The sequence below is a fragment of the Podarcis erhardii genome, assembly GCF_964252035.2.
Source record: "Podarcis erhardii genome assembly, chromosome: 6".
NCBI lineage: Eukaryota > Metazoa > Chordata > Lepidosauria > Squamata > Lacertidae > Podarcis > Podarcis erhardii.
In genome coordinates, this window is record NC_138510.1 from 42,217,716 (window position 1) to 42,230,006 (window position 12,291).

The 12,291-nt window shown below is 43.9% G+C and overlaps 1 protein-coding gene across 4 annotated transcripts in view; it reads right to left on the minus strand.

The window, feature by feature from the left end:
• CNTN2 (contactin 2) overlaps positions 1–12,291 on the minus strand; it is a 62,750-nt gene that overhangs the window by 3,140 nt on the left and 47,319 nt on the right. For 2 of the 4 annotated variants that reach the window (XM_081866329.1, XM_081866330.1), the window contains exons 10-22: positions 11,638–11,767; positions 10,366–10,516; positions 9,062–9,189; positions 8,051–8,226; positions 7,698–7,818; positions 6,626–6,784; positions 6,361–6,510; positions 5,505–5,575; positions 3,664–3,898; positions 3,309–3,424; positions 2,861–3,047; positions 1,156–1,268; positions 262–430 (exon numbers count right to left, since the gene is read on the minus strand). In XM_081866329.1, coding sequence (XP_081722455.1) covers positions 262–430; positions 1,156–1,268; positions 2,861–3,047; positions 3,309–3,424; positions 3,664–3,898; positions 5,505–5,575; positions 6,361–6,510; positions 6,626–6,784; positions 7,698–7,818; positions 8,051–8,226; positions 9,062–9,189; positions 10,366–10,516; positions 11,638–11,767 — 1,906 coding nt within the window. Of the gene's footprint in view, positions 1–192; positions 431–1,155; positions 1,269–2,860; positions 3,048–3,308; positions 3,425–3,663; positions 3,899–5,504; positions 5,576–6,360; positions 6,511–6,625; positions 6,785–7,697; positions 7,819–8,050; positions 8,227–9,061; positions 9,190–10,365; positions 10,517–11,637; positions 11,768–12,291 lie in introns of all 4 variants that reach the window. The other 2 variants (XM_081866332.1, XM_081866331.1) reach the window with 2 other exon arrangements.

Genomic DNA, 12,291 nt, shown 5'->3' on the forward strand with positions numbered 1-12,291 from the left:
AAGAGTCCTTATTCATCCTCCACACTGGAGAAATGTGACCCAGCACTATAGCATTCAATCTTGTTATTTCCCCAGCATTTATCCCTTTTAATTTTCCACTGTCACACCAAAGCAGAGAACCAAGTAACAAAGCCAGGGGAGAATAAACGTGCCCGTTACTAAAGGCAATTGATCCTGCCGTTTTCAACTTGCCTGCTGGGGCGAAAAGTTGAGCCTACACGATAAATGTAGAATAAGGAGAAAAGAGAAGGGCAGACGCACCACTGTTTCTCAGGATGCGCACCTCTGCTGGGACTCCATCTCCTCCTGGACCAGTCGTCCTGATTTGCACCACTGCATGAGTAGAGTCTTCTGGAACCATGATCTCAATCCAATTTTTGGCGGCTGTGTACAGAACAGGAGCTGAGTGCGGGTCCGACTGGTACAGCATCTATTGGGAGGAGGCATGTTGAGTTTACTGTTGTTAAGTCCCCTTCAACTTACTCCCATCCCTCAATTATTTTTACTCACTCCCATCCCTCAATTATTTTTAAGGAACCAGTAGTCACAGGGGAGGCATGTGCTTTTCCAATATCTTGCAGAAGACTCCTGAGCCTGATCTTGTGCAAATTTACTTGGGAGTTAAGCCCTTGTTCAGAAATCAAATGTTGATGGGACTTAAAGATAAGGATGTGTAGAGTCACAGCTACACATCCAGAGAAAATGGAAAGTTGCCCAACAGATGCAGAACCACAGGACAGAGAAAGAATGGAGCAGCCTTTTAAGATCTGGATTTAATTCCCCCGGGAAAGCTTAGTGGTTTTTAATGTATGTATTTGATAGTTGCCTTAGTTCTGTGCTGCACACAGCATTTTATTGTGCTGGTTGTGTATCTGGACTTTTATGCCGGTTGTCTCTTAAGTTTATTGTGGCTTTATTGCAGTATGGATTTACTGTTATTTTTTATTTCATTTATTTTTTATTTGTGCAATGCCTAGAGCATTTATTTTATGAGGAGTCTCGCTCACTCAGTAAATTAATGAAATACCACCCTGCCACCCAGTGTTATTTCTCAGGGGGGTATACTTTGCACTGACTTATTATACTGCATTTCAGAAGTTAAGAATCCTTCAGCCAAGGGCGGCGGTGGTGGTGGGGAGACTTTCTACAAGTTACCTTGTACCCAGTGACAGCAGACTCATCTGAATTGGCGACCACAGGATCCCACTTGATGCTAATGCTGGTGCTGGAAAACTTCCAGGAAATGTTGCTTGGTGGCCTTTTTGGTGCTAGAGGATACAAAATGGCAGAGATCTTTACTACAGCAACAGAAAGCAAGATAGAGGCCTACAGACAATGCTTTGGCTGATGAAATCCAATCCACACAACCCTTCCTCCCACCTGCCACCTAGCTACCCATTCTACAAATCTGGGAGCAGAGCATTCCCTCTTCTCTCCCACCCATTCCTCTAGTGCTCCACTTTCTCCCATCTCCTCAGTCATTCTAGCCCAGGCACAGGCAAACTCCAGCCCTCCAGTTGTTTGGGAATACAATTCCCATCATCCCTGACCACTGGTCCTGTTACCTAGGGATGATGGGAATTGTAGTCTCAAACATCTGGAGTGCTGGAGTGCCCACTGGTGGAGGAACAGGAGTGCGGGGGGAATGCACCACCCCCGGCAGCGCGATCCCAGTGGGGTGCCATCGCAGCTCCCCCCCCCCGCCTGTGCTGGGCGCCATGCCTCTGCAGGTGCTGTGCCAAGCCCCTGGAATGCGTGCCTGTCCTGCCCCCACCTGCTCTCCGCCCCCCAGTGCGGGAGTATGAAGCTCTGCTACTGCCTATGCCTGTTCTAGCCTGTTGGGAAAGGGCTGTAGATCAGCATTAGAGCATGTAGAAGGTCCCAAGTTCCACCCCTGGCATCTTCAGGTAAGGCTGGGACTCCTACCTGAAGCCCTGGACAGCTGCTGTCAGTCAGTGTAGATATTTTCTAATACTGAACTAGATGGACCAGTGGTCTGAGTCACCACCCTATGTCTCTCCTCCCACCTTCTTACTTACCTTCTTCTTTTCTCCTCAATTCTTAGTCATCCCCATTGCTCTCTTGCTACCTCTCCCAATATCCCTCCTCCCTGATGTACATGTACAGAATACACTGAGCCCTCATTGCCATAAAGATGATACAGGGAAAAGTTGCTCCCCTCCCTCTCCAGCTCTAACTCCGGTAAATGGAAAAGGAATCCTCTCAGGGCCAGTTCTACCACAAGGCACAGTGTGCCATATGCATAAGGCATCAGATTTTGAGTGTCATTCAATAATGACAAATTGCAAATGTTAGAGGAAGCCACTCTGGGATGGATCTGCCGGAAATTTGGCAGCCCAAATTTACTCTGCAAGGACTCATTTGCTTGCAAATTTCATCCACTTATGTGAAAAGGGAGGAAAATGGTTAACGTCATTTGTAGCTTCTTCATTATATTAAATTGGGTGAAACAAAGCTTTGGACTTAACACATCAGATTCGGACCCAATTCACAAATCAAATCAGATGGATAGGGATCTGAAACAGATCAGGCTGCTTTCAAATGCTATGAATACAAGGCAAATGTTGTGGTTGGGGCACACCCTTAGTCAACACACAGACAACCCCCTCCCTCCAACGCTATATAATGTATATACTGCTTTTCTGTACAAGAAGATAAACCCAAAGCAGCTTGCAAGTTAAAATAAATAAAATCATCACAGATGCAACACACATTATAAGGCACAAAACCCACAGCAATAAAAAGAAAAAAACCGGCATCGTAAGCTACAGACACACATATCAGAGGTGACTGAAGTATTTACAGAGAAGAATGGCAGTTTCAGCTAATGCTCACTCACGTGGTTTTGTAGTCATGAAACTGGTGGGAGGACTGGCTGGCCCAGTCCCAGCCCGGTTGTAAGCCCTGACAGCCACACGATACTTGGTATTGGGTTGGAGGTCTGTCACACGTGCTGAGTTGACAAGTCCCGCAGTCCTCACTCTGTCAGCAGCCTCCTCTTTGTCACCATGTTTCCAGTACCGGATCTGAAGACAGGGACACATGGCAATCTGAGCTCCTTTGACACTGAAGTGTTTTCTTTTTAAGTCAGCAGTAAGACTATTTCCTCTGAGCAGCCCATATCAGCTTAGCCGCAAGAGGAGATTCTGTCATGTTATCAGACTGAACTGAGGTGGCTCTGCAAACAGTTGCTGAGATGCCACCATGCCAGTCCAATGCTTCTTTTTGTGGGGTTGTCTCTGAACCTGAGCCTTGCTTCAGATCCACTCCTTCCCCTTTCTTCTTACCTCATAGCCCAAAAGGACTCCGTTCATTTCATGTTGCTCCACGGGATCCCAAGAAAAATCTGCTTCTGTGGCCGACACTGCCTTGAGAGTAACGTTAGAGGGAGCCACTCTTGGTTCTGTGGACATACAACAGCAAAACCTTGGAATTATGGGCAAATCTAATCCAAGTCTAGAAATATCTGCAAGGCGCAAAGATCAGGAGCCAGACACTTGGCCTCCTGTCAAAGGGCAAGGCAGGAAATAACTCTTGCAATGCTATTGATCTGGTGCTCTTGAGGGAAGCATCAGGTGCAAATTGAACTGAGCCGAAGCAATACTCGGAAGTATGCAATTCACTCTTACGATCCCAGCCTACCTTCCTCCGCAGAATGCACAATGGAGACCAAGCTCTCTGGCCCCTCCCCCTTCCTGTTGAAGGCCTTGATCTTCACTTCAAAGGGAGTATAGGGTGCGATGCTCTCATTGCGATAAACATAATGTAGGGATTCCGCATGGGGCACGCTTGCTGTCTTCCACACCTGAGTGCCTTCTTTGCGAAAAGAGAGCCTATATCCAAAGCCATCTCCATTTTGGTACTCCCGTTGCATTGGCTGAAATGCAGGTTGGGACCAGTTGGGGGGGGGGGGGACAAAACAGAAAGACTCCACAACATTGGCCTGGATCCAGATTTCACATACCATATTTTTCGCTCTATAGGGCGCACCGGATCATAGGGAGCACCTAGTTTTTAGGGGGGGGGTGAAGAAAAGCATTTTTATCCCCCCCCCCGCCCCAAAGAGCAAAGAAGCCAAGACAGCCACCCACCCCTCTTGCTCTCCCGGCTTCAGCGAAAGCCTGCATTCGCTCCATAGGACGCACACACATTTCCCCTTCATTTTTGGAGGGGAAAACGTGCGTCCTATAGAGCGAAAAATATGGTACACATGACATGCTTTATACAGATTTATGTACACAACAGTGACATGCCAACTGGTCAAATGAGGAAGAGAACAAAAAGGAGGTAAAATCTGGACTCGGGTAGTGCAGTTTAAAATCAAGTATCCTTCCTAGAAATGACAAGTACTTAGTAAGGTTATCTGAAGACTTGTAATGAGAATTTTTTTACCTTTCTACATTTATTTAAATTTTGAGGTGTTTTGTAATGAGTTATATTAGAATTGGAAAATGCTATGATATAAAGGTTACCTTTGAAAGCCAAGAGGTGGGAGGGAAGGAATTCAATAGGCTCTAAAGAGCCAAAGATGTTAAGTGGATAACAATGATGTGACTATATATGTTTAAATGGAAAATTAATAAAAATTATTTAAAGAAAAGAAAAGTACTATTCACATGGAAATAATCCTGGATCCTTCTTTAAAGGATTTGCGGGATTTGACATCTTTCTGCAGAGCCTGCAAGGGCCTGTTCCGCCAGGTCTTTGGTCGGGGTTCAGTCTGATTCTTTTATTTCTGTATAAGAACAAGCATTAAAGAGGCCTCCTAGCCCACTCACAGGTCCTTTATAAGACCAGTGGTAACAGTTGGCCCTGGAGAATATTAACCACTCTCAATTTTACCCATGGACTGCCATCTGTCCAGATTTTAATTTGCTCTGAACTAATTTTAAGATGTATTTTAATTAATTGATTGCCTGTTTTTATGTTCTTATGTTCTTTGTATACTGTCTTAGTTTTATGATGTTAGCCGCCTGAGCTAACTACTACTACTACTACTCAAATAGGGATCTTTTTTTATATAGAAAACGAAAGCCTATATTACTCTCGGTTGATAGATTTATTTTACAAACACGTGCAAATTGAACTTCTTTATTAACTACTTTATCTGCATAATGGGATGGGAAATGGTGAGCTGGTACCAGAAGTGGCTGGGAGGCAGTAGGATCCTTCCAGCAGTGGAGGTGCCACATGTGGCACATGTGCCCTAGAACATGGACTGGGGGGCAACATCAGCCAGCAGGTGGACTACCTGAAGGCGGGATCCCTGCCCAATGCTATGACAAACTCTGGTAAGCTGTAACCAAAGAAAGCTGTGGTCATTGTCAACCCCTACTATTTCCATGTATTTGTGCTCCTGAACAACAAACATGCTTTGTCGCACGTAACACACAGTAATTATTTTGCCTACTCCTAGAAGAAACGCAAAGAAAAACAGAGACCTGTCAGCAATGAAATTGCCCACTTTTGTGTGGCTGGCTTACCGCCCAGTTAATGATGAGTTCTCCAGGTGCTCCTCCTCCTCCATTGAGCCCAGATGGTGCAACAGTAGGGGCTGGAATGATCCCCCCAAAGAGAAGCAGAAGATGACATGTTAAATCGGAAAACAAAAGTCAAGCAATACTGAAGAAAAGCACCGTTTCAATAATTAGAATCAATCAACTACATCATAAAGAAGGTATATTGAAGCAGAGATTCAGGTAGATTGTCCCACTGAACTTTCACCTGTGAAATATGAGTGTCAATTTTTAAAAAATATTTAAAGGACATCACTTTGGAAAGTCTAAGGAAGTCCAAGAATGCATGCACTTAAAAAAGGCCCAATAAATCACCGCAAAAACTTTGTGGAGTTTTTAAATCAGATGTTGTAGTCCTCATGAAAAGGTGAAGGTCATGTATCTTGTAAGTTCATAAGCTGAAGCAGCAATTGATTGTGACAACCACCGGATCAAAATAATTTCTGTGAGTCATTCCATCATTATAAGAATTCTGATAGCACCATGCAGTGAAACAACAACTACTTCTTCTACTTCTGGCTTTGGAAAATACCTTATTACATTTTTACCCCACCTTTCTTCCCAATGGAGCTCAGGACAGCATACAACAAAAATACAGGCACAATAATTAAAGAGTTAAAATCTGTTTCAGAATAAAAGATCACTAAGATAGATAAATACAGCAGGTGAGCGAAGCAATTTTGTAAGAAGGCATTTTCAGACGACACTAAAATGCTGATCAGGTAGGGGAACAGCTACAGCTCTACAGGGAGGGAGTTTCATAACCACAGGGCCCACCAGACAGAAGACCCTACCCTGCATCACCACCGGGTGGTATACTCACCAGCTTCTTTGGTGCGGATCTTGGTAGAAGGCACACTGGGTTCTCCCACTCCAAGGATGTTGCTGGCCAGTACCCGAAATTCATAATCCATCCATGGTATGAGGTTGGCCACTTGGGCCGTCTCTGCATTACCTTCAATATTTGCAGGATCTATAACCCAAAAGCACGAGAATAGAACAAATAGAGCAAGCAGTGCTAAAGGAATAACAGCGAAGCCTCCTACTGAAGCCTGTTCCCTGTGGGCCACTGCCCTCAAGACACTTACTGGTGCGCACTTGCTTCCACTTGGAGAAGAGTGGAGTGCGGGCCTGGATGACATATTTGGCAATGGGGCTGTGGTTATCAAAGCCTCGGCTCCAGCTCAGCTGCACAGTGGTGTCCTTGATGTCCCTCACCACCAACCCGCCAGGTGGCCCTGGAGGACCTACCAAAAAGGGAAGAACAACAGACATAATGACATCCCAGAACCACGTAGAATAACATTAAGAGAGAGGAATCTTGCTTCATGATACATGTGCGCATAATGCCTGTGCTAAAGGAGCTGCGCTTGCCGCTGTTTAGTTACTGAGCCAGATTTAAGATGTCCATTTTCCTACATAAAGCCCTGAGCAACTCAGAGCTACATCTTCTCCTGTACAGATTGAAGTCTGCAGATGGAGCCATCCTGATTGTACCAGGACCTATTAGGGGGGCAGTGCAGAGGAGGGACTTCTCCATTGTGGCACCTGCCATATGGAATGGGCTTCCCATGGAGATTAGGTGAGCACCAATCGTGTGGTGTTTTTGCCACCAATTGAAGACATACCTCTTTACCAAGGCTTTCCCTGATCCTCAGTATCTTCCTATATACAGAGAAATGTAAGGCTGTCATCACACAGTCCCCATTGAAGGATTTGTAGGAACACACCACAATTCTGGATCTGCATGAAGTAAATCTTTCCACCTTGTTAGAAAAAGGTTCCATCTCTCTCTTTTGCTTTAGAATGCAATTCTATATGTGAATGTGTATATTTGTATGAAATGTAACTGGGCAGCCCTTACTATGAGATCAGCCTTTGCCAACCCTCTAACTACTTTGGACTATCTTCAATGATGGGCACTGTAGCCTAAAACATGTGGAGGGCATCAGGCTTACTAGATAGAGCCAACTTTACTCTATAGCTTGACCAGTGGGTGAGTTGGGTGGCAAGATAAATATTCAGCTCTTATACTGTTTTGTGGAGAATATAAGTTGGTTGTCTTTCTGGGAGTTGGAGCAGGAGCAAGTGCAGGCAGGGGACAACTTGTTTGGACTTGTCACTGCAAAAATTGTGGGGTGGCAGGACAGGACAAATTACCTCTTACAACCAGCAATGCTGACTCAGAAGCACTGTCCACCACTGTCTGAGCTGTGCAAGTATATCGACCAGCATGTTTCAGCTGAGCATTCAAGATCAAAAGGTCTCCAATGTTTTCTTTCTATGATAGAAGAATCAATAGGAATAATGTCAGAACCAATCTGAGAAATTGCGGCATGCAAGTTTAAAAGAGGAGAAAGGCAACAGAAAATCAGGCAGCATCTTAGCAGTGGGCAAATGATGAGATCTATCAGAGGACATCCCAATGAAAAGGTAGAAGTGTAATTGGTTCTCCTTGAATTGTGACCACCTTTCTGGAAATTATAGGGCATCATGGGATTTGCAGTACTCACTGTACTAGCTCGCTTGTAGTGGCCTTCGGACTTGACAAAGTCAATGAGAAAGTCATCCAGGAACCAAGTAAAGGTGAGGTCCATTGTTGGGTCATGAGAGGCACGGCACTGAAGGGTAATATTTTCACCTACATTAATGTCAGCACTGGATGGTGCAAGGGTGATTTTAGTGGCATCTGCAGAACAAGCAGGTGAGTCGATGGTTAGTTGTCAATAGTTGTTTGTGTGCATCAGTTTTCATTAACATAACACAGGCACAGAACAGGACGAATGGCATCTGTCTCTGAATGCAGATTTGCTGGTGAAAAAAAATAACTATAAACTAGGAAAGCCCAGAGCACCTCAGTTATGGTTCTGCCATCTCCCAAAAATCAGTGAGAAGGGCTGCAACACTGCCATCTTGAACCAGTTGTATCTTTTACTATGGGCTTAATGTGGCTGGAAAGGAAGGAAAGCCCACTTTAATTACTTTAGTGAACTAGCAATACACTCTTCTCTTGCTGTAGTACTTGCAGGGCAGAAATGATGGCAAAATGTATTGTTGACCTTTCCATGATTGCAGTGTTTCTCAAACAGCACCCAGGGATTTGCCACATGGCCTCAGTGCCACAGCTTGCCCAGTGTTTCCTCAGTTGCCTACCCCACCCCTAGCTATGCCACAGCCTTTCGGCTGGACTAAGGTCAGCCTCAATGATTCCTTGCATGGTGGGAGAGAGAGAAGTCTGAGGCTAGTGGGAGAGAGGGAAGGGCTCCTTCTTCTGAGGGGAAAGTGCCAGAGGAGGTGCTGAAGGAAATGAGAAAATAAGATAATACGATAATATTTAACAACAACACAAACTGCAAATAGAAAGGAAGAGGATAACTGAGGAGACCTGTTATGGGAGAAATAAGAGAATTTTGTGACTGTGAGCCTCAGTAATTTTCAGCCTTCTTGAGTAGGCCCTGGGGGTAGGAAGCTTGAGAATCCCTGCATTATTACATTTGGTCCCAGTGGCAATAAGATGCCCTTACCTCGAACTGAGAGAACTCCTGTGCTGTTTGCTTTGCCCATGAAATTCTCTGCGAAGCAGGTGTATTTGCCCTCATCTAACTTGCTAATATTCCGAATGATCAAGGTGCCATCTGGAGTGATGGTGATGCTGCAGTGGAAGAAGAGCCCATCAGGAGAAAGTGAGAGAATAATTCAGCCAACTACAGACCCACTTGCCTGTCACGGGACATGTAGCATGAAGGCAGTGATGAATTCTGTCAAATGCGTCAGCTAAAAGGTATTGGAAATAATACGTTGTATAACATTGACCTTCCAAAGACTGAGGTGCCACTGGGCTGCAGCGATAGCATGGCAGCTCTGTTTAGTTTTGTTTTAGGACATAAAGGAGAAAGGGTTACTGGGAGGAAAAGGGGATCCTAAGTCCTGCCCCCTGTTAGGGGTTATCTTACATCTGGTCACCTGATAGCATAAAGGAGATTCAAAAGGTGGAGGTGGGTCTCATATGCAGGCTACAGCAAACAACTGGATAACTGGATAAAGCAAACAACTGGATAACTATGTTATTTTACAAGCAAACAAGCAACTCTAGTTACTTTTGGAAGTTTTAAATTAGCAGGCTAGGATATCAAATAGTAGCTATGATTAACTTTCACCAAAAAGAAATACATATCCTTACTCTTAAATAATTGGACAAGATATACATGCAAAGCTGAATATTCCCAGGTATGAAATACACTTATTTAAAGGATGTTGCCGTTTTTCTGCCTCAAGCTGCCTGAAGGTGATGTGATTCAAGCTTACATTTTCACTGTGCAAATCCTTTGGGGATACTGTTCTCTGTACAAGCTCGTTAAGGATTGGCAACTCTCTACCACTCTTCTAACCACTAATCATCTTGTGTGGCAGGGAGGACACTCCTTCGCAGTTTCAACACTGCTTCTTGCTTGCTAGATTTTCATAGTAAATGTAGGTGGTGCTCCAAAATCCAAGCAGCCTAGTACAACTGAAGTGCTGAATAAAAACCTCTCACATTCCTGCACAAGTCATGCTTTTCCGTCAAGCTGCTATTTGGACAACAGATACTACTGCCCCCCCTAAAACGATTCAAGGGGCTTAGAGCAGAGCCACCATGCAAGAAGATACTGCTTCTGAAGGATCAATCCTAAGGAGACTCGGGACACCCTTCCAAGTAAACATGCATGGGATCAGTTCCACACAGTAAATTTAAGCTAACCAGAAGCCAGCAGGATAATTGCACTGAGAAGGGACTGCATGCTCAAAGCTACTTAGTCTTAGCTAGGAACTAGCTTAAGGGTCCTCATACCTGGAGCTATTGCTCAGAAGCTCAGTCCCTTTGGTCCAGAGTATAATGGCCTTTGGTGCAGCTCTTGGCTGGCAGTGGATAATGATTTCTCCGCCTCGAGCTGCTGGTATTAGTCGCCTCACAGGGTTTAGCCGAAAATCTGGAGCAAAGGCTAAAGGGGAAAATAAAATGATTAAGTAGGTTTTACGAATGCTGAGCCCTGGGAATGGTAAAGGCAAGCTTCCTGTAGATTCTATAATAGTGCAAAAGTAACACGATAACATATATCATGGTTTCTGTTAAATAAAGTTGCCTGTTTGTTACTTGGACACCTAAAGTAATGTGACACAAATTTAACTACGCAAACCTCCAATTCATTGAACAAAATGCAAATGTGATCGTGTTTTACACTGTGAAAATCAGCATGCTGCAAGTTCAGATCTCTGAAGCCCAAGAAGTCTGAAATTGAACACTTTGAAGAATAAAATGTCAAAACCTAAGCGTTATTAATACTTCAAAATAGCTACATATTAAATTTTGAACAGAAAGATTACTGATTCCAAGTGTAATTTCAAACTCAGAACTTCAAAACTCAAAACCCCAGAAGTCATTGAATTTGAAACTGGTTGAAATGAGTGCTCAATATCTAAAAGGGCAGCTGCCTGTTTCTGTTCAGTCCTGTCAAAGCAAATGAGCCAGAAATACACACAGTTAATAAAATCTATAGTGCTAAAAAACAATATAGGGGAACATGTTGTGGCTAATTAGAGAAGTTTAATTCACCTCTATTCATCTTACATCAGACTGAATTCACATACCAATATGGATGAAAAAGTCTGGTAGTTTCACTATGCATGTAGGCATATTTCAGTCTTGGCTGCGACAGTGCCTTGATCTTTGAGAAAAACCAACTGAGATTGGCCATAAATACTGTATTGCCTCATAACCTAAGCAGATGTTGACATTTCAAATTAAAACCATTTGAGGTTTCTTAGATTTTTCTTGCCACTAAAACTGCTAGAATACAATCTGTTAACAGCAGTCCTCCAGGACTAAAGAAAATAAAATGTTAAAAATGAAATTCACCATGAAGCAATATGGCAAAGTATTAGGCCAGTCCATTATCTTACTGCTTTTTAGACAGGGAATCTGCCAATATTTAAGATTAAAATCCAAGTATTAATACTAGTGAACAAGTCCCATTCAACACACAGGGCTCACTTCTGGAGAAATAACCCCCTTTCTAAAGCATATCGGTATTGCCCAGACAATCCACAGAAATCCAGAACGTACCTTGCACAGCCAATTCAGCACTTGCATAAATGCTGCCATGCTTGTTCTCTCCTACACACTGGTACATCCCAGAGTCCTCCATTGTTAACTTTAAAATCCTCAAATCCCCACTATTCACTTCAATGCGATTCTGTGCAAACAAGTAGATTAGGTGGTTAGATCACAACACAGAGCATGAAATGCAAGTGCTATATACACAGAAGTGAGCTTCAGTAGAGAACATCACATTACCCCTCTCAATAGTGACACGGTTGTGCTGTTCAACACATTTGCCCTATTCTGTGCCTGCTGCCACTCACGTGTCTCTGTGCATAGGCCTAGAGGGCATGGTTAGCCTCTGGCCTATGGGCCCTCCAAATGTGGTCATTCGGGCTTTCTTTCTGCCCCAGGGGAGTCTCTTTAGGCCATGGTCTGTATCCAAGGCCATGACCCCTCACTGTTCCTCATCAGGTTGTCCTGAATGGAAAGTTTCATTGAAAGGTGATTGTGCCTCTTGTTTGAATGGAGACATGTGTATTTGTTGTAATGAGTTTATGTATAGAAAACTCTGCCTTTTTCTTTGCTGGAATTCAGCCTACCAAACACAGGTAAGAGACATTAACCTCTCTGTCAACTTTAGCCTCTGGCCCTGCCTTCCACTGCTATACAGCCCTT